The following is a 26,122-nucleotide window of genomic DNA, read 5'->3' as shown; positions in this document are numbered from 1 at the left end:
GCCGAGGTAAAGTATAGGGACCTGACCACCGAAGTTGTGGGACATGACCTCTGACACCTCTGATACTTCTGATAAAGCTGCCCTGACATGCGCCGCCAGACCCTGACAACTGTTCCGGCGCGCCTTTTCGCAGAAGCCCATCACATCTACTTGATGTTCTGCCCATGGCAGATCTCTAGGGACCCGGGCTAGTAGTCCCTCTTTCCTGTCCATACTCTATAAATACCCAAAACTTCTATTGAAGAAGGGGATGACCAATTTCCTGGTAAAAATCATATACTGATTCTCTCTATTAAATTATTTTCCCAATCCCGAACTAACTCAAGTTTCGGAGTTCTACCGGGGGATTCAGCCCCTTTCGTAACCTAAGCAGGTGATCCAGACCGTTGTGACCTCTTCAACTGTAGCACTGCCAGTTCACGGTTCACCCTAGCCGGTCCGAATTCACCACTTCAATTGGCGCCGTCTGTGGGAACGTGAAGATATCAGAATATGAAGCCTACGCGTTCTAAGAGCAGAAAAGCTCTCACTATTGGGGCTGAGCAAAGCAATGCAGCTCAACAGGAAGATATTTCAGAAGGGCAGGAGTCCCCAAGGACTCAGCCCGCAAACGAAGAAGCCATAACACGTATGGCCGAGTTTGTAACCGAGAACCCCAACATCTTTGAGGAATTGGGGAGGTACCTAAAAAAGCAGGGCAAGCAGAAAGCTGAGTCCTCCAAAAGGAAGTCAGATGGATCCCCTGAAGGTTCATCTGACGAGGAATCTGATGGGAGGCGCCTAAGCCGGAGTGCTTCGAAGCGGGCATTCTCTAAGGCCACTTCTAAGGTAGCCTCCCTGACCAAGGCATTCTCACGAGGACTTTTAGGGCGACGACCTGAGGAAGAACCTCGATTGTTGGGAACGCCCGGGGTGAATTACATGAGAGCTCCACCTTTTACCGACGATATCAACGAGGAAAGACTTCCTCCCAATTTCAATCTCCCCTCTATACCATCTTATGACAGCCGAGGTGATCCCGAGGATCACATCCATGTTTTCATCTCGGCCTTCCATTTATACTGCATCCCTGACCCTGTCATATGCCGAGCTTTTCCGGTATTCCTCCAGGGGACTGCTCGAAAATGGTTCTGGGGATTAGAACCTAGGAGCATCTCAACCCTGGGGGAATTGGTGGAAAGATTTCTCCATCGGTTCATCTCCTCCCGACCTACGACCAGGACCTCGGCTTACTTGCTGAACATGCAGCAGAACCCGGGAAAGTCACTTCGGTCGTATGTTCAGAGGTTCCATGAAGAAAGCGTTCAGATACCTGACCCCAATGAGCAGGTCACCATTGCTGCTTTCACCCATGGACTTGTGTCCGGGGTATTCAACACGGGGATCCACAAGAAGTATCCCCGCACACTCCACGAACTATGGTTGAAGGTCGAGAAGGGCATACAGGCCGAGGACCTCAACCGCATGAAGAAAGAAGTCCAAGCTGCCCATCCGAGGGCTGACCCCCGAAGAGGGAAGGAGCTTGGCCGAAGTGAAACGGGAACAGGAGGCGGCTTCCAGAGTCCAGGCCGAGATCGCCGCAGTGTATTTGACAGGATCTCCAAGGGGAAGTCACCCATCCCTGAGTCCGAACTGACTCCCCTGAACACCACCCGGTCTCGGGTGTTATCCGTAATGGAACAAAACAACCTCGGGAAGGCCCCCCTAAGATGTACGGCAGCAGAGACAAAAGGAACTCGAACCTCTACTGCTTATATCACCGTGATATAGGGCACGAAACCGAGGACTGTAACGATCTCAAAAGGGAGATCGAGAACCTCATTAGACAGGGGCACCTAAAGCGGTTCATCCGCCGAGGTGGACGTGATGAGAACCGACGTGACAAACGAGGTGACCAACGCCGAGACGAGAGGCGAACATCGAGAAGCAGTTGTAGACCCCCAGAGGATCCTAGGGAGACAAAAAGGCCTCCCGAGACGAATTTTCAGGTCAGGGGTTAGGATATGGGCCAAACATTGCCGGAGTAATTAATACTATTGCAGGAGGTCCGACGGGAGGGGATAGTCAGAACTCCCGGAAGAGGAACTATAGACAGGCCAACCCGAAACAAGCCGAGTCAAATTCTCGACTATCCGAGGTAATCACTTACGGACCCAGTGACCCCGTCCCAGCTGCTTCGAGTAGCCACGAAACTTTGGTGATCGAATTGCTCACCAACAACTATATCGTCCAGAAGGTTTACATCGACCCAGGGAGCTCAGTGGATGTTATGTGCCTTCGTACATTCGAGAGCCTCAAGTTGGCCAGAGAGCACATGACCCCGGTGAGAACCCCTCTTGTAGGATTTGGGGGACACATTGTGCATCCAGAGGGAATGGTGGCCCTGACGGTGACCGTGGGGCGTCACCACCGTTGCCGAACTATCCCTGTGAATTTCGTAGTGGTTAAGACCGACTCCCCATACAACCTGCTCCTAGGTCGGCCCACGCTTAATGCTCTGCGGGCGGTATATTCCACCTACCACCTGAACTTTAAGTTTCCTACTCCCGCGGGGGTTGCCGAGATCAGCAGCGATATTTGTGCGGCCCAGGAGTGCTACCTCGTCACTCTACAAGCAACCTCCCCATCTACCTCCAGTGCGAGGCCCGAGAAGAGGTCAAATATCCTCTCTATAGATTGCATCGATCCTCAGCAGGCTGGGAAGATCCCTATGATGGAGGCTGGGGATGAGGTGGAAGAAATTTCCCTGGACCCCATGAAGCTTGATCAGACGGTCCGCGTCGACACCGGACTGCCCGGTCCGATTAAAAAAGAGATGGTGGACATCCTCAAAGAATACCGGAACGTCTTTGCCTGGGCCGCCGATGTGGTCCAAGGAGTCCCACAACACCTCATGATACATGAGCTGAACGTTGATCCCCAGATCCGCCCGATTAAACAGAAAAGAAGACACATCGGCCCTGAACGGAGCCGAGCTGTCGGTGAAGAAGTGGACAAGCTCCTACCTGCAAAAATAATCCGGGTGGTCCAATATCCGACCTGGTTATCCAACCCGGTCATGGTCAAGAAGGACACCGGGGCTTGGAGGATGTGCGTCGACTTTACCGACCTCAACAAAGCTTGTCCCAAGGATTGCTACCCATTGCCCAAAATCGACACCTTGGTGGACTCGGCTATGGGTTATGAGATCCTCTGTTTTCTTGACGCCTTTAAGGGGTATCACCAGATAGGCATGAGTCAGGAAGATCAGGAGAAGACTGCCTTCTACACTGACCAAGGCACCTATTGCTACACCACGATGCCCTTTGGGCTAAAGAATGCCGGGGCCACGTATCAACGCTTGGTCAACCAAACTTTCAAAGTCCAGATCGGGCGAAATGTCGAAATCTACGTGGACGACATCCTCCTCAAGAGCCAGACGACCTCGTCCTTCCTCTCCGACCTGAGAGAAGTCTTTGAGGTCCTCCGGAAGACGCGGATGATGCTGAACCCCAAGAAATGCGTCTTCGGGGTCATTTCGGGGAAATTTCTGGGATACCTCGTCTCGAGACGGGGTATCGAAGCAAACCCAGACAAGGTGAAAGTAATTCAAGAAATGTCTCCACCTCGGTGCATCCGTGATGTCCAGAGGCTGACAGGGCGGTTGGCCGCCCTGAATCGATTCTTATCGCAATCAGCTTCCAAGGCGTTGCCATTTTTCAAGATCCTAAAAAAGGCGGACAGCTTCTCCTGGACCAAGGAATGTCAACAAGCCTTCGAACAACTGAAGGAATACCTTCATCATCTCCCAACACTCACCTCACCTCGTCCAGGGGACAAGTTATTCTTGTACTTATCTGCTGCAGCCGAAGCTGTAAGTGCCGTGTTGATAAGGGAAGAAGGTGTACAAATACCTGTTTATTATGTCAGCCGAGTCCTCCGAGGTCCGGAGACCAGATATACTCAGGCGGAGAAGCTCGTGCTGGCCTTAATCCATGCAGCCCGTAGGCTTAAGCCCTACTTCTTAGCCCACCACATCTGCTTGAGAACTGACCAACCACTTCGGCAAGTCTTATCACGGCCAGAGGCTTCTGGACGCCTCACCAAGTGGGCCATCGAACTGGGAGAGTACGACCTGTCTTACGAACCTCGTACCGCAATCAAGGCTCAGGCTCTCGCAGACTTTCTAGCTGAGCTCACTTTTGATGAGACAAATAAAGCCTCTCCGATTACCACCCCAGTTACTGCCGAGCTTCAACGCTGGATCTTGCATGTGGACGGTTCGTCCAATAGCGAGGGCAGTGGGGCAGGTTTGCTCCTCGAAGACCCCAAAGGAGAAATATGTTCATATGCTCTGAGATTTGACTTCGCTGCTTCCAACAATGAAGCTGAATACGAAGCTGTTATTGCCGGCCTGCAGCTAGCTCGTAAGCTCGGTGCCGCGCACATCTTGGTCTATAGTGACTCCCAACTCGTCGTGTGCCAAATACTAGGCGAATACGAGGCCAAGGAAGAGGTGATGCATCGCTACCTCTCCAAAGTCCTCCAGCTGGTGGCACACTTCGAGTCTTTCGAAATCCAAAGGATACCGCGGTCACAGAACAAGAGGGCAGATGCCCTCTCCCGGCTCGCTTCTACCTCTTTTTCTGACCTGTACAAAACGGTTCTTGTGGAGGTCTTAGCCGAGCCGGGATATATTGGGGAAGTCGTATATCCCATTTATCCAGGGGACACCTGAATGGGACCGCTAGTTCGATTTCTCTGCCAGGGTGAACTTCCCGAAGACCAAGCTGAGTCCAGAAAACTGCAACGTAAAGCAGCTCGATACGTTCTCTGGGACAATCTCCTGTACAAGAGGTCATACCTCGGCCCGTGGTTGCGGTGTATCACACCAGAAGAGGGCCAAAGGGTCATTCAGGATATACACGAGGGACTCTGTGGTGCTCACGTCGGCTACAGGATGCTCGTCAAAAAAGCTTTGTTGCTAGGATATTTCTGGCCCACCATGAGGGTAGATGCCCAGATCATGGTCTTTAGCTGTCCTGCTTGCCAGCACCACGCCCCTGAGCACCATCAGCCGACGAACCTCATGATTCTCATCACCTCGCCATGGTCATTCGAACAATGGGGGACTGATATAATCGGGCCATTCCTCAGAGCCCCAGGCAATTTTGCATACGCGGTGGTGGCAGTAGATTACTTCACCAAATGGGTCGAGGCCGAGCCTTTGAGAAGTATCACCGGATTAGCGGTTCAAAAGTTCTTCTGGAAGAGCGTAGTTTGCCGCTTCGGTCTACCCCGGGTGGTCATCTCGGATAATGGAAGACAGTTTACTGATAACCCCTTCAAGGCATGGTGTGAAAACCTGGGAATCAAACAGCATTTCACCTAGGTCGGACACCCTCAGGCCAACGGACAGGCCAAAAATTTCAACCGCACTCTCCTTCATGGTCTCAAAACCAGACTACACCGAGTTGGATCGTCTTGTGTGGAAGAACTCCCCAGCGTTTTGTGGTCTTACAGGACCACCCCGAGGTCGGCAACACAAGAGACCCCGTTCTCTTTAACGTATGGGTCCGAAACTGTGGTCCCAGCCGAGTTCATCACGCCGAACCCACGAATGCCCGCATACGCTGCCGAAGTTAATGAAGAAGAGCGGCGAGTTGATCTCGACCTCGTCGAAGAGAAGCGTGATATGGCAGCCGGCAAAGTTGCCCTTTATAAAAATATCTTAACTGGCAACTTCAACGCTCGGGTCAAACACCTACGGTTCAGTCCGGGAGACCTAGTGCTCCGGAAGAATTCGGTCAGCCGAGCTGAACCACAAGGAAAACTTAGCCCTAAGTGGGAGGGACCCTACCGGGTTGTTGAGTCCAGCCAAAACGGATATTGTAAATTAGCTTATCAGGATGGTTCTCGGGTGCCTCAAACGTGGCATGCTGAGAACCTTAGATTGTATTACCCTTAAAGGGTGCATGCTTTAAATTATAAGTTTGAGTTATTTCTCACTTATTCTCATTTCATCAAGCGAAAAATAAGGGGACAAGTAGCAGCAGATGGAAGAAATAAAGAGAAGAAAACTGAGTTCAATTAAAGAGGCAGAAATACAAAGTTATATTGAAGAGCAAAAAGAAGACCGAGGTCCGGAATGCTCCTAAGCATCCACGACCTCGGCATTTAGGTACAAAAGGGAATGTTTCTAAGGGTTCCCTGCTCCGGACCCTTCTCCACCCATAATTTCTCCTCCTACCCCGGCATCTTGCTGACCTTCAGCCTCTCCGCCGGCCTGGTCCCCTTCGAGATCATTGCCATCCAAGTCGATCTCATTAAGCCACTTGTTGAACTCGGCGCGGACCTCGGTTAGGTTACTTCCGGCTTTGATGCCTTCGGCCATGCGGTCACACAGCTCTTTGGCATTCTCGTTGTAGTTCGGCGCATATTGGAGAAATTCCAGCTGCTTAGAAGAGAGGAAAGGCGCCGCGTCGTTGACAGCTGTGGTGTACCCGAACATGAAGCTCGGCAGTGTCAGCTCACTAAGGTCGCGATTGAAAGACTCCGACTTGCGGAAGGCTTCCAAGGCTGACACCCCGGCCATCTCTATTGCTTTCTTGGATGACTGCTCCTCTTGGGCTCTTCTCTCTTTTTCCTCACCGAGGACAGTTATCAGGGAATTCTTTGTCACCTCGGCCCGGTCTCTATCTGCTTCGGCTTTATCTCGCTCCAGCTCGGTTGCCCTTAGTCTCTCTTCCAGTTCGGTAATTTTCTTCTGAAGCTCTTCTGGTGGCTCATATTTCTCCATTAAATTCCCGTAATGCTGAATCATCTCGGCGAAAAAGGCCGTGGTGGATGCCCAGGACACTGAGGCACTCTGCATTAGCTCGCCAGGGGTGAGCTTCCTGGCATAAGTGTTGTCTCGCGGCAGCACTGAATGCACAAGGAGCTCCTGTACGACCAGAGGGTTTTTGCAGCGGTCGTTGACATTGATGCTCCACTCCGGGCACCACTGTGCTCCGGAGTGCCTCTTGTCCTCCCCGACCTCTTGAGAAGGTACGTGGTGGAGGTTGAACAGTGAAGACCCCGTGACGGGGCGAGTTGGAAAAGTCGTCACACCCTGACCCCGGGGTGGAGAAGCTATAGTCACTCCTCGAATGGGGACCCCCTCCGGAATGGCTGAGGCTTGGGATCCACCAGGAGTGGCTGAGGTGCGTGAGCCCTCCCCCACAATCACCACGGGAGGTGTCCGGCTAGCCGTTGTCGCGGCAGTCTTCTTGGCCGGTCTGGTGGAGGGCTCGGCAGTTTCCTTGCGTTTCTTCGGTCTTTTGGCCACCTCGGTTGCCGTCCCGGACGTTATCAAGTCAGAAACCCTCGTCACTGCGAAGTACGAAAAGAGAGTTAGTTAGAATCATGGAAAAACAAACAGAGTAGGGAATGGAAAAGTACAAGGTTTCTTTAGCCTAGAGGAGAAGAAGACGGGGTGATCCGAGCTGATCAGAGCTCGGCTGAACCCGCCGTCAACAAGAACTGCCTCGGGAAAATCCCAACAGTTGATCCTGAGGCCCGACCCCGTCAGTTTCTTGAAGTTGTCCTCCTCCAGTTTACCCGGAGAGGTCTCTTTGACCGGGGTGGGAGGCCTCCACCAGAACCCTCTAGGGAAGTCTTCAGCTGGGACGAAAATGAAGTTCCCCTTTCACTCCTTTATCGAAGTAGGGGCATCCACCACCAACTTCGGGATCTTGTTCCCGAAGTAAAACCATCCCTTTTCACTTCCGCTGTTTTTGAGCGAGTAACATCGGCGGAAGAGATTGGCGGTGGGTTCTATATCCTGATGTCGGCAGAGCAGTTGGAAGCCGACGAGAACGCGAATGGCGTTGGGGGTGAGTTGAGTGATTCTCACCCCCCAATACCTCAAGCAGTCCCTGAGGAATCTCGTAGTGGGCATTCTGAGCCCGGCCTCCAGTTGATCCACATAAATGGCCACCCTACCCCTTGGTAGCAGTGCGGCTGATTGATGTGGCCGAGGCGGATAGAGGCTGTAATTCCTCCTCCAGGGATACCGGCGAATCACCTCGGCTACCAGCGTCTGGTTCATGACGCTGCCAAACGTAGGCATCTGGCCGTAGTTGAGGGCTGATATATCCGGAGGGGTGGTCGGCTCTTGCACACCCTCATCCCTGGGAACCTCGTTGCCGAGGTCGTCGTTATAAAGGACCTCAGCTTCAACCTCTATCTCCTCTTCTTCCTCTTGGAGTACCTCGGTCTGGTGAGACGCTCCGGCCTCCCCTTCCCCGGCCGCAGAAGCGGTCCTCTCCTCGGCAGTCCTCTCCTCGGACGGGTCGGGCCTCTCTGCCTCGGTGAAGTCAGGCCTCACCGTCTCTTTATGGATACGCGCTGTCCTAGCCATTACTAAAGAGGGAGAAGTGAACTTACTCAGAAGATGTGGTTCAAGGGATTGCCGAAGTGAAAAAACAGAGAAACAGAGCTTTGAGGTGATTTTTGATTTCCAGTAAAGAGTGAAACGGTAAAAAAGGGGACCCCTATTTATAGGCCAACAGGGGGAAGATGAAAAGGCGAAACTTTTGGAATTCTCGAGGGCACGACCTCTTTCCTCATTAATGAAAGTCCTATTCATCAGACCGTTTATTTCGCGTCTATCCATGGATTTGTTAATAAAGCTGACAGCCATCATTTCACCTCCTTCACAGTCCCATCCGCACAGTCCTGATGTGTACTTGATGTGTTCCGTGTCCTACACGCTTATCAGTCTCGGGAAGTAACAACCTCGGGAGGCAACGACTTCGCCCTTCCCAAGGCTTGGGGGGCTTAGTGAGGAGGGTATTTCCAGCTCGGATAGTGCCGGGGTTTCGCCCTGTAGCACTCCTGGATCCTCCACCTCGACAGGCCCTCGGGGGCCGTGACTTCGGCTCAGCTATCACCTCGGCCAAGGTCTTCTATCATAAGGCCGAGGTAAAGTATAGGGACTTGACCACCGAAGTTGTGGGACATGATCTTTGACACCTCTGACACTTCTGATAAAGCTGCCCTGACATGCGCCGCCAGACCCTGACAACTGTTCCGGCGCGCCTTTTCGCAGAAGCCCATCACATCTATTTGATGTTCTGCCCATGGCAGATCTCTAGGGACCCGGGCTAGTAGTCCCTCTTTCCTGTCCATCCTCTATAAATACCCAAGACTTCTATTGAAGATGGGGATGACCAATTTCCTGGTAAAAATCATATACTGATTCTCTCTATTAAATTATTTTCCCAATCCCGAACTAACTCAAGTTTCGGAGTTCTACCGGGGGATTCAGCCCCTTTCGTAACCTAAGCAGGTGATCCAGACCGTTGTGATCTCTTCAACTGTAGCACTGCTAGTTCACGGTTCACCCTAGCCGGTCCGAATTCACCACTTCAACACCAAAACAAAATTGCAGAACTCAGCTTCTACAAGGGCAGCTGCAAGTTGCCCATGACCCTGTATTTAACTTGCGTTTAGTGTGTTTACGGAAACTTTCTTTGTGCTTTTGGTGACTAAATTCACGCAAATAAACGAACAAAACCTTACATATGTCCTGTAAACAAAGCCAATCATGCACGATAATCGATTTTCTTATATGGTTAAAACTCATTATGCAACAAGCATGAAATGTACAAGTGCGCTGCCCTGACAACCCAATCCCCTTGTGTCTCCATTTCAGAGAAAAATTTTGTAGGAAGAAGCTTCTCTTTCATGCAATTCTTTTTGCCTGCAAATCTGACAACTCATTCATGACCTGACTCAATGAGCTCCTAGATGATCCACCCTCTTCCATAGCTTTGATGGCAATTTCACCAACTTCCTTCGCATTCTTCCTCACCTCTTTTCCAGACTCTTCTTCCATCAATTCTTTTACAGCCATTTTCAAAGTCTCCCATTTAACCAAACCATTCAAGGTCCCGTCACAAGTCTTCACCCCTATCCCAATCTTTATCTCCTCCACCACCATCTTTGCATTCAGTGGCTGCTCCGCCAACATTGGCCAAGCCAATATCGGAACTTTTGCACATATGCTCTCGATCACGGAGTTCCATCCACAGTGACTTAGAAATCCCTGAACACTTTTGTGATCAAGAATTTGTCTCTGATCAATCCACTCTTTTACTACTATTCCCCGGTCTTTGACTCTGTTTTCAAAACCATCACTCGAGTCTGACTGATCATTTCCTCTAACAATCCACAAAAAGTTCACTCCTGATTTCTCCAATGCGATTTTAACCTCCTCCAATTGCTCCTTAGATATCTCTGCCTGTGATCCAAACGAAATGTATAAAACAGGATTCTTCTGTGGTAGTTTTTCGTCTAGCCACTGAATCCACGAAGGTTTCTGGCCGGCTGATTTTGACGGCTGGGCAGCTAGGCAGAGAGGTCCAATTGACCATGCTCTGGGGACACATTTTTTGTTCCAATAGTCCAGGAAAATGGACTCAAGCTCGTAGAAGCTGTTGACGAGAAGGCCATAGCTATTCATTGTTGCTCTGCCATGCTCCAAGACAAGTTGGAAGTACTCAGTATCACGTTCTGGATAGGCAATTTTTGGGTCAAAGTCATTTCTTGTGAACTTGATCCATGGAAAATCATCCCCAGGAAAACTGATTTCTTCAGTGTCTGATTTTCCTCGTTGGAGCAGAGAAGTCGGGCCTACAACTTGAACCAAAGTCGTGGCATAAATGCCTGTACCATAGAAAACAAGCCTTGGGATACTGAACTTCTGGGCAGAGTCAAGTGTCCAATGTAGGAAGCCATCGGTTATCATGAATGTGAGGTTTGGGAGTGTGTTTAAGGTTTGTTCGAAGTGGGGTTTCATCAATTTGGTGGCTTTAAGAAAGGAAATAAATAGAGACATGGATGGAAGTTTATCGGTACTTTCAACGCCTGGTGGTATTCCGTCGATGTTCTAGGGGAAAGGGAGGATGACTGTGGAGATTTTGTTGTGGAAGTTAGAGAAGAAATTAGAGATGATGGAATGGTTTGCAGGGGTGGTTACAATTGTTATTACAGCGCCGTGGCGGTGGTGGAAGAGCTGAGCTAAGTGCAAGGATGGAATCATGTGGCCTTTGGACATGAATGGAAACAACAAAACATCAGGAGGAGGAGCCATTTCTCTGTTTCTTGCAAACACAATTGATTCTCTGTTCTCTCTTTGGTAGTAATTAAACTATGATCATGGTTACCAGAATCCAGGACTCTTGATTCAAGGTTTACACAATTTTATAATCTAACTAATGGAGTAAATAAAACCTCAGCTGGTGCTACTTAAGCGTCACAATAAATGAAGTTGACAACTCACAACAGGGGCTCAACATCTCCATCAACTCTCAAAGGAAGAAATAGAGTCCACGGACTTGATTGATTCAACAACTCGGATAAGGCTGCTGCTTTACCATCTAGCAATCTTTGTGATCAGGGACTAAAGGGAAGGGATTGGTTGGGCGGTTATAGGGACGGAGTGCAACTGAGACGTCTCATATTCGAGTTTTTCTACGGAAAAAAATCTTCATATTTTCGATTTCTTCGGGTATTCATTAGGCACTCGTTAACATATTTAAATTTATCTAATCTATTTTATATATATATACACACACATACTATAATTATTATTCTTCCTTTTATTTATATATTTTTGCCTATTTAATCTTACCTGCCCTTCTTTATATTTATTTGTTCTAATTAATCTTGTATTTTTTATCTGAAATATGTCTTAAGAAGGGTTGTCCAAATAGATAGACTTTTTACATACTCATTTTTTTTATCTCTCATTGATTATCAACATTAGAGAAAACTTGACTTTTCCGATCAAGAAGTTGCCAACTAAGATATTGCTTAGCGTGGACATTAGGGGAATGAATAAATATATGGTTGAGTCATTTTCGGTTAGGAGTTGCAAGGTATAATTATTGTGCTGTGAAAATTCCAACTTAAAACAAGGAAATTTAAAAATTGGCGTCATCAAATACCAACTACTATAAAGTAAATTACTCCATCATTTTTTTCCCTTAAAGAAACAAGCGAAATATATAAAACAAGATTTTTTTTTACTAGTACATATTTTTTCTTCAAACAAGAATTAGACGCGGAAAATAGTGCCCACCCTTTCTCAAGAGTCAAGATACATCCTCGTCGCAGTCTAAATTTGAGAAAGAAGACTGATCATTCCAGGTCGTGCTTGACAGTTGGCGACTAAGGGTTGAGCTTTAGGCATAGTCAGTCCAGGCCCCTCAGCTAAATCTACCATCTCCTCGCTGATTCTGCTCCAATCAAAGCACTGAATAATTGATCCCAAAGCAAATCCAACCATGCGCATGGCCAATCCCTCCCCAGGACAACCTCTTCTACCAGAACCAAAAGGCATTAATTTGTAGCCATCTCTAGTCCCTTCAAGCCCTTCAAATCTTTCAGGCTTGAATTTTCTTGGATCCTCCCAATTCTTGGAATCATTTTGGATAGCCCACAAATTGACCATCAACATTGTCCCCCCAGGGACACGGTAACCCCCAACCACACATTCCTCGGAGGATTCGTGGGGAATTAATAAAGGCCCTGCTGGAAACATCCTCAATGTTTCACTAATTATGCACCGGAGATAGGATAGATTAGCCACATCTGATTCATCTAATAAACGTTCTTTTCCTATGATTCTGTCAATTTCTGCTTGTGCCTTCTCCAAAGTTGATGGATTGTTCAGCATTAGTGACAATGCCCACTCCATAGTTCCCACTGATGTATCGGTACCTGCTGCTAGTAAAACCTGCAATACGAAAGTGGTCAATGGTGAAATGCACTTGGGAAAAGAAGAAGAAAGTGGTAAACGCTAGAATGAAGAGCATGATCAATGACATTTGCTTCTAAAGTCATCAACCAACTTTAGACATCGGTTGGCTAGACATCATACTTTCTTTCTGCTTCACTGTCAAATGCCAACACCGAAGAAAAGTAGGCCCCCAGCCCAATACGTTGGGATCTACTCCTGTTCACACCATGCGGTCAACTCTATTCTTGGACTGTACCAGTGAATTTTTCTTATTCATCATAACTTATTGCACAATAATGAAAGCAATTCAATTACTATAAGACAACTGAAGTAATGTTATGCATTATACTCAAAGAAAGCAGATTTTGGCCATCTAGATTTAGTCACTTAATCTTCGAATTACTTTCAATTTCTATTAATTTGTCCTTAATCGAAGTTTGACATTTTCTAGGGAAACATAGAAATGATAACAAATTAGGTACATTAATAAGAAGAAGAACCAGATGAGCATTCCAAAAACAACAGAAGCTGTAGTGCAGCAGGCAGTAACCACAAGTACTGAAAGTCCTATAACCATTTGCCTAGCTTTTGACACTCAGAGAAAAGCAAGTCAGATGGGAATAGGCATAGTGGCAGTGAGGGGAAATGATCAAGTGCTAGCTACATGGGCAGTAAAGGAATATAGCACAGGGAACATTCTCATGGATACTGCAGTGGCCATCAAGCTAGCAATGATAAAGGCAAGGGAGCAGCAATGGAGGAGAATTCAAGTAGCAATCACACAGCGACAGCTTTTGAAGATGATAGAAACCAAAAGGGCTACGGACATTCGACTTCATTCTCATATTGAGGACATCTACGATTTAAGCTCAATGTTTGTGGAATGCTCATTTGTTTTAGCTAGGGGGAAGTGACGAATAGCTTAGCTAACCTCAGTTTTTATGCGCTAAGCATATTTTTTGATGAGGAATGGTTAAATCCTCAGTGTCGAAGACACTTGTATAGTGCAGCTTGAGCCTTTGCTCATTAGGTGTAAATTTTTACACAAGTTAATATAATTCATTATCGTTTCCGGAAAAAAAATAAGAAGAAGAACCAGAAAGGATTTTATCAGAGTAACCATACCAGCATTAGGCTTCTAATGATTTCATCCTTGTAATACTCAGGTTCCTTCTGTTGTAGGGTCAACAAAACTTCAATCAACGTTTTCTTCTTTTCCCCTGTTTCCCCTGCATCGCCGCCACCATTTTCTGCATCTTTTGCACTCCTAAATCCCTTGATCAACTCCTGCATGAATTGATCCCTATTCTCCTGCAAAACCCTCAAGGCCTTCTCCGTCTTTCCCACTTTTAACCACCTCAAAACCGGCAAGAAATCTCCCATATTCGAAGCTCCACCAATTCTCATCGTCTCCTCTACAATCTCCCTGAACCTCTTAGCCTCCTCAACTTCCCCAACATTCTCCCCATAGTACCTCTTCCCAGCAATCATCCTCATCATCACGTTCAACATCAGCTCAAAGAAAAGGGCCTTCATATCCACGCTTTTCTTGTTTTCTGAAGCTGAAAGCAGCCTTTTCAGCATCAATTTTACTTCATCAACACGTATCCCGTGAAGCGTTTGAAGCCTGTGGGAAGACAAGATCTCCAGTGAAGCTATCCGCCGTAGATTTCTCCAGTGATCCCCGTAGGACGTCCATGCCATTGAGGTATAATTGTATCCCAGATGTTTTCCAGCCAGCAGACGCGGGCGGTTGGCGAAAACGATGTCGTGCTTGTTGAGGCATTCTTCGGCTGCGGAAGGGGAGGAGACAAGGAGGACTGGGCGTGAGCCGAATTCCAGGAGGAGGACCGGGCCATGACGGTTGGAAATCTTGGCTAGGCCTCGGTGAAGAGGCTTCTTGATGAGGAGGAGGTGGCCGAGGACGGGGAGATTAAGGATGGGACTAGGTGGAAGGTTTCGGATTTTGTTGAGGAAGTGCTTGGTGAAGATGTATAATGCTAGGAAAAGTGGAAGGTAGAGACACAAGGCTTCCATGGATAGTTGCGGATTTCTTGCTGGTTTATTTGGGATTGAATGATGGATGGGGTTTAATTAATGAGAGTTAGTGGATTTATTGTTGGACTTGTGACTCTGAGTGGTCTTCATCTCGTTTTCTTGTAAGGTTGCAATTGACAGCCAGCCTATGAAACTTCCTATTAAAATGTGCAATTATAATCGTTGGCTAAATTCTATATACAAAGATGACTTTTGAGTTTGGGAGAGTGAATTTGTTATGAGTAGATTAAAACCATTACGAGCTATACTATACATAAGGGCAGCTCCAATGGGGGTGTAATCAGTAATGGGGAGCCATTACACCGCTGGAGCCGTGTCATGGAGATTACACGCATCACATGTATGATGCGTGTAATCCATTGAATGTGAGCCCTATGGCAACGATAAAATTCCAGCACAAAGCATATTTGGGATCAGACTTCGATCAACTTCGATCAGACTTGGTCGAGCATATTTGGGAACGATTCGAAGGCAATGACAATGAAAATTAGTATTCATTTTGTTATTATTTGTATTTTATTTGATTTAACTTATGTAATATTATGTTATGGAGTTCAACTAATTACATTCCGAATTATTAATTAAGTATGAATTATTATGATATCTTCGCATTTGAAGTATCAAATATTTGTTTAATTTCCTACATAATTATTTTTTAAAAAATAACAATATATTATTTTTGAAACATAGAAAAAGATATATTATTCAAACTTAAAAATTAATAATATCATTTTTAGAAAATAAAAAAATTCAAAATGTACAAAATTTAACGAAAGTTAGTACTTTATTTTTTAAAAATAACAAAATTAGTTTTAAAAATTACTTTATTTATTTATGGGATATGAGTTATGCATTATTAAAATAAATATTTGATTAATTGTGGACCCATGCTATTACACCTTGTGGAGTGTAATCCATTGTGAGTGAAAGTGTAATAAAAGAGGAGAAAGTGGAATGCTGACGTGGCATGTGGATTACACTCCACAAAGTGTAATAGTATTGTGGATGCTCTAATACAATCAGTGTGGCCCGGCCCCTCTTCTTCAAGAAAATTATGCTTCAAATCAAATTAAATAAGGCTAATGAGTTGAGATTTTTCTGTTTTTTTTTTTTTCGATACGATAACTTCCTATAGTATGGAGGAGGAATAGGACCTGAAGAGGTTCAAGAATAATTCGAAGAGGATTAAATCACCACCAGATCAGACGAATGCACTACACATCTGCATGAATTTTTTAAACAAGAATACATTTAATCGTGACAAATTAGTGCGAGCAAGACCCCACCAAAGTTTTTCTGTTTTCTTGTACAAATCTTCTTGGGTTCGGGCACGGGGAGCGGTGCATGGGTCGGAAAAGTGTAGGGTTGGAGGTTTTTACATTTCAATAGTGGCACTAAACCACTACTTAGCTTACCTGTCATCTACCCTTTTTTTTTTTCAAATATTGTACCCAGAGTTTGGAAGTGCGTTTTTTTTTCCTGCATAAAAATTAAAAATCTTCGGAGTAACAAAATCTTGCAGTTAAAAACTAGCAAATTTTCTACAAATCAAGAGAAATTAAAGCACAGAATCAATGCACAAGTTCACGACAGCAAAGCAGAACCAAATAATTGTCGTGGACCAATCGTGCTGGATCTATTTAATGAGATTCCAGTCCTCCAAGAAAAGTTGGCAACGAAATGAAGTCATATGGAACGGGGCCAAACAATGTGCTGCGCCTAACTCACTTAAGCTATGGACGACTGTTGCATGCTGAAAATTTTTGCACTAAAAGTGTTGCCGAACCACATGGTCAATCTATAGACAAGAACCCTAAATGGAGGTAAGTTCGGTTTTGCACATTACAGCAAATTACTACGTCCAATTTTACTGATTCGCGCAGCTGTGCTTTTGTCACGAGAATGGGAAACCAAAGGATAGATTAAAACTTCAAAGAGTAAATCTTATGTATACTAACGATGTATACACTATTACGGTTGGATATACGACACATATGCAAAATTTGAGTTTCAAATTTAAATTCAAATTATGTGTCATGCATCTAATAATGATAAAAGTGTATATACTGTCAGTGCATCAACTTTTTATCTCATACAGTATTTTTAAAAAAAATAATATATTTCAAATAATCTTAATGTTTGTTACTCTTCAAATTCATTTTCTTGAAAACTCAAACGCACCGAAAGCATCGTTAATTAAGCAATAAAAATAGGTAGCCATTTTTAAAAAATAAATAAATAAATAAATTCTCACGCTACAAAAGAATTTAGACGAAATGCACCGAAAAGGGCATATGAGACTTCTGGTCCTAACCGTGTGCGTGTGGCGTGAAGTGTGAAGCATATTTTGATTAGAAGCAACTGCCCCTCCAACTCCGGGGAATTTCTATACAGTACAAAATTTTTAAAAAAAAAGTTGACGAGATTACTTCGTCAATTAAGGCTGCGCGACATATCTTTCTTCTGGAAGATATTCAAGTGCTTTGCTTACCAGCATACCTGTGTCACTGGAGGATTCCAAGAACTCAACTTTCTACATATGGTGGTTGTATAAGAGGGGAAGGAGCAAATAAAAAAAAAAAAAAAAAGATTTGGTTTCCATGCAAACAACCATTCTCTATCTACAGCATCGATCGGTTTGATATCAGGTATTCAGTCGACACTCGTTAATAAGAGTCTCAGGTATTAATTTTTTAAAAATAAGATAATTAATTTAAAAAATTGCTAAAATATACTAAGTTCAATAACTGTGATTGTACGTATTTATGCAATGAATTAGGAGTAACGTAAGTGTGTTAGATGGAAAAAAAATTTCTCTCATAGTGAACCTTATTGTTGAGGTTGTTGAAGGGCAAGGGAATTATTTTATTCTTTTTTTTTTTCTAGAAGGAAAACGAAAGTCTTGTAAGCTTATCAAGTTACGACTTCATTTGACCGGAGACTGAAGGTATTGATTCGGAAATTTTGGCCAAAATGAGAGACACATTTTCCATGGAAAAGTTCTTGTTGATTTATAAAAGGGGGCATTGACCGGCTAGCAATAGAAGTCAGTCAATCAACTAATGGATCCAAAACTTTGCGTAATTGGCTATTTTAACTTTCTTGAGTTCCTTAGTCGTCCGTCACCACTCGCCCCCCGCTCCAAGTTTGTGGAAATCTTGAAGCAAGTCAATTTCTTTTCTTCGGGACCATATAGTTGTCCAATTCTGCAAGTTTCCTTGTGTCGCAATCCTCTGATTTATGAATAGATTCAATAATTAATCTGCTAATACATGAACTTGCGTATGATTTATTCATCACTTGATCGAATGATGAATAATTCCCAAATTGTGCAGTAGATTTATTCTAGATACTATTTCTTTCCAAGGCTTGTTTTTCTTTCTTTCGAGTGGTACTCAGAAGGTATAATTTAGTACCTTGAAAGTATTCCAACAGTTAAAAGAGTGGTGTTAATTTTACTTTTTCTTCACCATCTAAATGTCTTAGGGTTTATCAATTACTCCGTTTGGATTAGCTGTTTTTTGAGATATTTTTTGAAAACTTTACTGTAGCAGAGTTTTTAGAGTATATTTTGAAATATTTTTAGAAAATATTTTGAAATATTTAAGAGTAGTAGAGTTTTTAAAATATATTTTGGAATATTTTTTAAACATTAAAAAAATTTAGATTACTTTTTAGAGTATTTTTAAAAATTTTTAGTATTTAAAAAACTAAATTTTGAAAAAATAAAGGATTTCGAGGATTCTACTTTCTCATACGTTTTCACATTAATTTTGACAGTTAAACAGTCCCACAAATCACAATTGAGAAAGAAGTTTAACCATTTCTTGCCGTGCTTTACACTTTACCCAGTAATCCTTTAGCAAAAGTGAAATTAATATAGAAATATGGGAGTGTCTAAATGTAGAAAGAGACGTACGGTACGGGTGAATATGATACGTACACTTATACAGAGTAATAGGTTTGGGTATACCAATGAATGCTTATTGCTTAATACGCTGTGTCAGGAGACTCATTCAACCAACAAGATTTGCTGTCAACTTTGTTCCATTGGCAAGTACCACAGTGGAACTTAACTTTGTGAGTTAATAAGGAAAAATCGTTCAAGATGTTACTTGCATTTCGTTAAATAATTTTTTTTTCTTATTTTTAAATAATTTTTTATTTCTTACAAATTAAGCCACCTATTGTCAATAAGTTCATGATATTTGTCGGGGCTAAGTTCTTTCGTCTAAGATATTATTGTCATGTCTCCGGGGCCAAAGTAATGCAAAAGATTGTTAATTTACCTCCCGGAAACTTTTGTGGGAAGCTATTCAGAAACTTATTACTAAGGGGTCTTCATGAAAAATTTCATACCTAAGGATGATAGCAACTACACAAGCATCATCATCTACTTGCTATACTGATCAGCCAGCAATTTTATGAAAAGGTTTATGATATTTGACGGTTCAATTATCACTAGACTTCCTTTTTCATTTTAGTTTATACTCCTTCCGTCCTAATTATTTGGTTCTGTTTCAAAAATCAAACTTTTTAAAAATAGTGGTTTGATTGTGATGTTTGTGCTTCTCTTTTCAATTTTATTCCTACAAATTCAACATTTGAATTTGAATGGTAACGTGTATATGATTAGAGAGATGAACTATGTTGAAGAGAGAGACTAAAATATATTTTGACTTTATTAACAGAACAAATATTTTGAGACATTCTAAAATAAAAGTATAACACTTTCAATGGGACGAAAAGAGTATAAGAATTAAAAGGTAGGTAAGTTAGTCGACATTTTCTAGCAAAAATATTTCACTGAAGCCAGACCGCCATGTTTTTCCTAGCAAGTCCTAAGATTTTCATTTCCTTACACGAAAACTGAATAATTACGCTATTTTGATGCACGCAAAATTGCATGGTTTAGATAAAAGAGTTAGTGGTAGAAAGTTTATAATTTTATTTTGACGCTCAGAAAATATATGGAGATGCCACTCTTTTCTGTCGCATGTTTCTTTCAGTACTACATAGTTGAAAATGATTTATTTTTCATGATTACTACTGATAAAATTTTTAAAAAAAAATTTGAAGTAGTAAAGCCCTCCAAAATATACTAGATTCATTAAAAGGGACATAACTCTTGGTTATATCCAAAGGCAAAATGGAATTTAATTTGAATTGCCAAAAAAAAGGATTACAAGTTTATTGTGAAATTAACCAAGAACATGTATACATTTTCACATGAATTTGGGCTCTTCATTTTTTGATACTTGGGCATTGCTAACTGGAGTAGCCCAAGTTTTTCTTCCTTAAATCTTATTACTGGTTATTCAAGTAAGTAGACACGTATCTTGTTGGTAAACTACACTAACTTCCCCTCTAGTTTCTACAAAAGTTGGGGTGAGCTCTTGATTTCAAATGAACATAGACCTCCCACATCATGAACAAATAAAAAACTGTAAAAAAAAAAAAGAAGAGTTTTAATTCTTTTCCAAAAGGAAGTAAAAGTGAAAAAAAAAGAGAGAGAGTTTTATTCATGAACATTGAAGATCTAACATATTTGTAAGTCTTTTTTTTGTTGTTTTATTTTCACCTATCAAAATAAAAAGGTATGCATATGCATCTATTCCTACAATAAAACGTACTAAATTAAAATAAGGTGTCTCTAACCGTATTTTAAACTTTTAATCAAATCCTTTATTCCACATACAAGAAGGTATAGAATCACAAAAATAATGGCAAAACAAGCACACTTTGTTCACAATGTTGTCATCACTGCGATGGGTTTTTTTCTTAGAGGTACCAACTTCTGAAATCCCAATCACGATTGAGAAAGAAGTTTGACCATTTCTTGCCGTGGTTTACACTTGGCCATCAATTCTTTAGCCCTTGGCATGGTAAGCCCTGCCCCTTCAGTCATATCCACCAACTCTTCCCCAACTCTTTCCCACTCAAAACATTGAATAAGCAACCCCAATGTCAACCCCACAACGCTCATGGCCAAATTTTCGCCAGGACATCCCCTTCGGCCAAACCCAAATGGCATGAACACAAATCCATCTCTTTGCCCTTCCAAACTTATAAACCTCTCAGGCCTAAATTTTGTGGGTTCTTCCCAAACCTTGGGATCATTTTGCATTGCCCATAAGTTCACTAACAGCAACGTGCCACCGGGGATATTGTAGCCTCCAACACAACACTCTTGGGATGACACATGAGGCACCAGAATAGGGGCCACCGGGCAAATGCGAAGTGTTTCACTAATAATTGCATGAAGATAAGGCAGCTGACCCAAGTCCGAGTCATTGATAAGCCTTGATTGGCCAGCGTACGCGTCAATTTCTTGCTGGGCTTTCTTTAGAACTTGTGGATTGTTGAGCAGCAGGGAGAGTGCCCATTCCATTGTTCCGGATGATGTGTCGGTTCCCGCTGATAACATTTGCTGTTGACAAAATTTGCATTATTTTCTGCTAGTCTAAAGCATGGATTAAAGGTGAATACTGTGCTACTCATTCGTTTTATCTTTACTTCTTCCTTTTTTCCTGCACGTCATGATTCAATAGTACAATGGGATTGAATTTTTTATACTATTATCTTGATTCTGTAAATAAGATAGAAATACAAATGAAGGGATAAGAGGAGGTGTATGATAATGTTAGAACATTTATCGTGAGCAACCCTCTTAGTATAAATAGTATTAGACGTAGATAGAATTATGGGATAATTTCAGAAACCTCCCCTGAGGTTTTTGACAATCTCACTGAGGTTTTCAAAATATCGGAAACCACCCCTAAAGCTAATTAGCTAGTAACAATCAGCCCAATTCAAATACAAAAATAATATAAAATTGGTATTAGAAGAGAGAAAACAATTTAATTCTGATAGAGCAATTATTGGGCATATTTTGCACTATTATTCTGTCCTAATTTTGGCTACTCATGATGCTAAGAATTGAGAATTTGCTCATATTTCATATTTGTATCAATTGTAGGTGATTGGTGTTAAAAGTGATCGCGCGAGAAAAATTTCCAAAAGACTCTTTGTTTCATGACGTGCCCACGCCAGAAAGTGAGGAGATATATCTAAAGCCGGACCCGCGAGCTTGGTGGCAGCAAAAAGTGAGCAATTAGGAGGTTGGGTCCACGTGAACCACGAGAGGCATGGGATTAAAACCCCAAAAAGAAAAGCTTTGCTCCTGACCTTTCGTGGATTTCTCCTGGCGCCGCTACAAAAGAGAGGAAAAAAGCCAGATTTACGTCTTTGTAATTAGATTAGCTTTTGCTTTTTAGTGTCAGACGTTTTCTTTTCCTTTTTTTCTCTTCGGCAGCAATTAAGAAGCCAGAATCACGCGACCTTCATAGTTGTAGCTTTTGTCTCTTCCTATTAGACAATTTCTTACGGGCGGCTTGGCTCTTGTCTTTTGGCAGCCGACTTTCTCTAGTGCTTTACTTTTACTTTCTTGCTCCAGTACAAACACAGAGACCAAGAGATACTTAAGCCCTTTTATTCGTTTTCCTCGTTGTTTCATCTTTCCCAATTTTTCGGGAATTAATTGAATGGTTTCAATTAAATCACGCGAGATGGATATGATAAGGAGCGGCTAGATTTCTCCTCTACCCGAAGGTCGACGCGAAAGCACGGTTCATAATATCTGTAACATCTAATCGAATTTTCATTATTTCTTCCAACTTATTGCTATTCGTACGTTTCCTGAATTAATTGTTCATGAGTATTTTATTAATTGGATATCAACGGTCGGGTATTTGATTTAACATAATAGCCTACTGCCACGTTAATTAAATTGAATCCGTAATTATTCGTTTAGTTGACAACTAGTAACAACCACCATAATTGGCTTTATGTTGGAGAAACGTAAGATCTGATTTAAATAAACCCTCTTAGCGTGCTTATTGATCAGGGTTGGGTTCTTCTAGTTTTAATCCAATTGGATAATTAAATTCTTACGGTCGTACCTAGAGTTGTTTTCTGGTTAGAGAAACAGTCAATGGTCGTACCTTGACTGTCGAAAAAGTAAGGAAGAACTGGTTGTCAAAGCTTGTTGATAGCTATAACCAACCTAATGACAGATGAATGAAATATCTTTGCATCGATGATCATTTAATTGGACCGTGCCTGAGCAGTTAATCCTTTGGGTAGAATTTTATTAATTGCTATTTTTACTAAATTGTTGTTGAGTTAGCTCTTGAATTTTATTTATTTTATTTTTAGTTTCATCCCATTAATTGTCCCTCTTTTTTATTCTATTGACTTGGAAGGAAACAACTTCCTACCCGTTCCTTGTGGAATCGACCCTACTTGCCATTGTATGCAAACTTAGTATTTTTATAGACAATTCTGGTATATCGGATCAAGCAAACTCTTTGGGAACATGGTGAATCAAGTAACCCATTGCTCACCTAGGGTCCTGCTCCAGTACTTGAATTCGTTCTATAATTAATTGTGATGGTAATTAGGACTTTTTAGTAATTATTATTGCACAAGTTCGGCACCTGTCAAATTCCATAACTACCCTCAAGTTTTGCATTAGATAGTTAATTTCCTACGAACAATATATATCTATTTTAACTTTATCAAATTTGAGACGGTGTAATTGTTACCGTATTCATAGAGCGTAAACAAAATATCAATTTACTAACTCTACAACAAGTTTAGCAACTCAAAATCTTATCTACATATTGCATGTGTAATATCATACTATTACATCTATTATAACACATCAATTGCATAATCTCCTACAAGAGAAACAAAGCATGTGAATCCTATTACAACCAACATTTCGATTTAAAAAAAACATTTGTTGAATAATCACAAACAAGAAAAAAATTGTCATAATTAAAAGGTTTTTCAATTTAGTAGCATACAACCAACAATCTTTACGTATATTTCATACAAAACCAGCACCTAATTTCGATGACAATAAAAGTAATAATTAGGATAAAAAAGAAAAAACACTATAATTAAATACCAATCATCAAATGGAGCAGATCATACCGAACATAATACAAACTACATAAAATCATATTTTCCTTTTTTTGTTTGATCCAAACTATTCTTTTTCACTTGTAGGGTCACTATTAAGCATCACCATCAAGAATTACCTTAACAACTGCAATCAAATAATAAAAATTTCCAAAATTTAATAGCAGAAAAATCTTAGAGGCTGATCTTGAAATTTTCACAATCACCAAAATTTTGAAAAAAATTTAAGAGCAAATCTCCTTTTCAAATCTCCTAAATCCTTAGATATACCTAAAGAAGCTCTATTTCTCTTATTCCACAAAAAACACTAAAGTTTGAATCATTGCTTCTACTCGCATACATCAATTATCAATCATAGAAAGGTGCCTATATATGGCCCCCTTTTTGTAATGGCATGTTAGAAATTTTTTAAAAAAACTTATAAATTGTCATCATTTCTGTTAAATCTAGTTAATAACAGTTTAACTAATCATGTGAACATAATTGGGAAATACCTCTTAAGTTGTATGGGTAATTAAGTCATTCTTCCATGATTGATGTGACAATTGGACCCCAATGACCTAGTAGGGGAGGTTTCTGATATTTTAGAAACCTCGGAGAAGGGCAGTGAAACTGTTAGAAATCTCAGGGGAGGTTTCTGAAATTATCCCTAGAATTGTTACGTGTAGGAAACATAGCATTACAGCTCAATAAAAAATGCAAGGCAACACGGAGATGGTACTAGTGCAATCAAACTAGCTTTGACTTAGATTTTCAGACTCAATCCTTCATGGGACTGATCCCAGACAAAGATCAGAATTTCTGTATGCTTAACAGACGGATGGATTAAGATATCGAGAGGATTAAATAGTTACTTACCACAATCATACCTTTGACGATCTCATCTGTGTAGTATTCGGACTCGGTCTGTTGGAGGGACAAGAGAACGTCTATCATTGTTTTGTTGCCCTTCTCACTGTCGGAACTCCTCACGGTTCTTCTGTGTTCTTCAATCAAATCTTGCAAGAATTGATCCCTCTTCGCCTGCAAAGTCTTCAGCTTGCTTTCAAGCTTCTGTTGCCCAAAAAACTTCAATAATGGAATATAATCTGCTATGTTTGTCGCCCCACTGAGTTGAAAAGTCTCTTTAACTATCTCTTTGAACCTTGCGGCTTCCTCCTTGTTCTGGGCATCATCGCCGTAGTATCGCTTTCCTGCAATCATCCTCATCATGATGTTAAGTGTCAGCCCAAAGAAGGCCGATTTCATCTCAACCGTGCTAGAGTCACTAGCTTTAGAGGCCATTAGAAGGTACTTGATCAATGAATGGACCTCGTTAACACGGATGCTCGTGTAAGCTTGAATTCGGGTAGCAGATAAGATCTCCACAGTAGCTATTCTTCTCAAGTTGCGCCAGTGTTGGCCATATGAGACCCATCCCAGAGTTGTATAGTTGTAGCCAAGGTGTTTTCCGGCGAGAAATCTTGGCCGATTAGCGAAGATTATGTCATTCTTGGTGAAGCATTCTTCTGCAGCTGAGGGTGAAGATACAAGCAGGACAGGCCGAGAACCAAAATGAAGAAACTGTATTGGACCATATTTATCGGAGATCTTAGCTAGTCCTCGGTGGAGTGGTTTCTGGATGAGATGAAGATGGCCAATTATGGGTAAGGAAAGAGGTGGACTTGGTGGGAGATTCCGGAACTTTTTGATGATTTGATTGGTAAGTAAATACAGGAAGGGAAAAAGCAGGAGGTAGCAGTATGAAGCATCCATAGAGATCGAGGTTAAATCCAAAGTGTTGGAATGATACTTATGCCGTATGCCTATTTTATCTAGTAATTCATTATTGTTATTTCAAGAATGTATCAGTAATCAAGATTCAAAACTCCTTTGACGTAAGGGATACGGCCCTCTCATTCTTGAATATTAGTATCTTATCTGTCAATGATCTGCTACTGATATCCATCCTTTACGGCCTCCTTGCTTTGCTTATATTTTTCTCCTTTCTTGGAGTAGCGTCGTATATAACCGGCTTGTAGCTTTGACCAGCTTACATTACAATGGAATCAGGACGGCACGGACTTTTTCACATCCTTGAGCTGCAAAAATTATGGACCAAGTGAAGGTAAAATATAAAAAGTAGTGGTAAGCCAACGTGGTACGCACGCACTACAGTGGGAAATCCTCTGTTTTCCTCGTACAGTCGATTCCCCAGTGGTGCAGGTGGCAAAGAACATTCCCAAAACACCAGGATCACAACTCAGAAAGAAGCCATTTCTGGGCGCGGCCTGTACTTTGCCAGCAGCGGTTGAACTCTTGGCATAGTAA

General features: G+C 42.5%; 4 protein-coding genes across 4 annotated transcripts; 1 reads left to right on the top strand and 3 right to left on the bottom strand.

The window, feature by feature from the left end:
• Positions 1–921: 921 nt before the first annotated feature.
• On the top strand, positions 922–4,717 carry LOC140016202 (uncharacterized). The gene is made up of 3 exons (XM_072069662.1): positions 922–1,711; positions 1,771–1,995; positions 2,043–4,717. Exons 1-3 carry the CDS (start codon positions 922–924, stop codon positions 4,715–4,717), a joined length of 3,690 nt encoding a protein of 1,229 aa, XP_071925763.1.
• Positions 4,718–9,551: 4,834 nt separating this feature from the next.
• Positions 9,552–11,492, bottom strand: LOC113712204 (UDP-glycosyltransferase 90A1-like). Its single transcript, XM_072068487.1, has one exon. It carries the CDS (start codon positions 10,859–10,861, stop codon positions 9,707–9,709), a length of 1,155 nt encoding a protein of 384 aa, XP_071924588.1. The 5' UTR covers positions 10,862–11,492; the 3' UTR covers positions 9,552–9,706.
• Positions 11,493–11,947: 455 nt separating this feature from the next.
• LOC113712859 (cytochrome P450 81Q32-like) lies at positions 11,948–14,949 on the bottom strand. The gene is made up of 2 exons (XM_027236462.2): positions 13,892–14,949; positions 11,948–12,763 (listed from the first exon to the last, which is right to left on the bottom strand). Exons 1-2 carry the CDS (start codon positions 14,801–14,803, stop codon positions 12,143–12,145), a joined length of 1,533 nt encoding a protein of 510 aa, XP_027092263.1. The 5' UTR covers positions 14,804–14,949; the 3' UTR covers positions 11,948–12,142.
• Positions 14,950–20,467: 5,518 nt separating this feature from the next.
• Positions 20,468–25,764, bottom strand: LOC113712860 (cytochrome P450 81Q32). Its single transcript, XM_027236463.2, has 2 exons — positions 24,671–25,764; positions 20,468–21,254 (listed from the first exon to the last, which is right to left on the bottom strand). The coding sequence occupies exons 1-2, from the start codon at positions 25,565–25,567 to the stop codon at positions 20,634–20,636; spliced, it is 1,518 nt and encodes a 505-aa protein (XP_027092264.1). The 5' UTR covers positions 25,568–25,764; the 3' UTR covers positions 20,468–20,633.
• Positions 25,765–26,122: the final 358 nt, after the last annotated feature.

The sequence above is a fragment of the Coffea arabica genome, chromosome 10c, assembly GCF_036785885.1.
Source record: "Coffea arabica cultivar ET-39 chromosome 10c, Coffea Arabica ET-39 HiFi, whole genome shotgun sequence".
Classification (NCBI taxonomy): domain Eukaryota; kingdom Viridiplantae; phylum Streptophyta; class Magnoliopsida; order Gentianales; family Rubiaceae; genus Coffea; species Coffea arabica.
The sequence above is the reverse complement of the archived record's forward strand: the minus strand, read 5'-3'. Positions and strand labels throughout refer to the sequence as shown.

Coding starts and splice junctions, on each gene's coding strand:
- LOC140016202 (XM_072069662.1), top strand. CDS start 922: ATGAGAGCTCCACCTTTTACCGACGATATCAACGAGGAAAGACTTCCT. Junction 1,712..1,770: donor CGGGAAGGCCCCCCTAAGAT/GTACGGCAGCAG, acceptor ACCGTGATATAG/GGCACGAAACCGAGGACTGT. Junction 1,996..2,042: donor GACGAATTTTCAGGTCAGGG/GTTAGGATATGG, acceptor ATACTATTGCAG/GAGGTCCGACGGGAGGGGAT.
- LOC113712204 (XM_072068487.1), bottom strand. CDS start 10,861: ATGTCTCTATTTATTTCCTTTCTTAAAGCCACCAAATTGATGAAACCC.
- LOC113712859 (XM_027236462.2), bottom strand. CDS start 14,803: ATGGAAGCCTTGTGTCTCTACCTTCCACTTTTCCTAGCATTATACATC. Junction 12,764..13,891: donor TCATTAGAAGCCTAATGCTG/GTATGGTTACTC, acceptor TTCGTATTGCAG/GTTTTACTAGCAGCAGGTAC.
- LOC113712860 (XM_027236463.2), bottom strand. CDS start 25,567: ATGGATGCTTCATACTGCTACCTCCTGCTTTTTCCCTTCCTGTATTTA. Junction 21,255..24,670: donor TCGTCAAAGGTATGATTGTG/GTAAGTAACTAT, acceptor TTTTGTCAACAG/CAAATGTTATCAGCGGGAAC.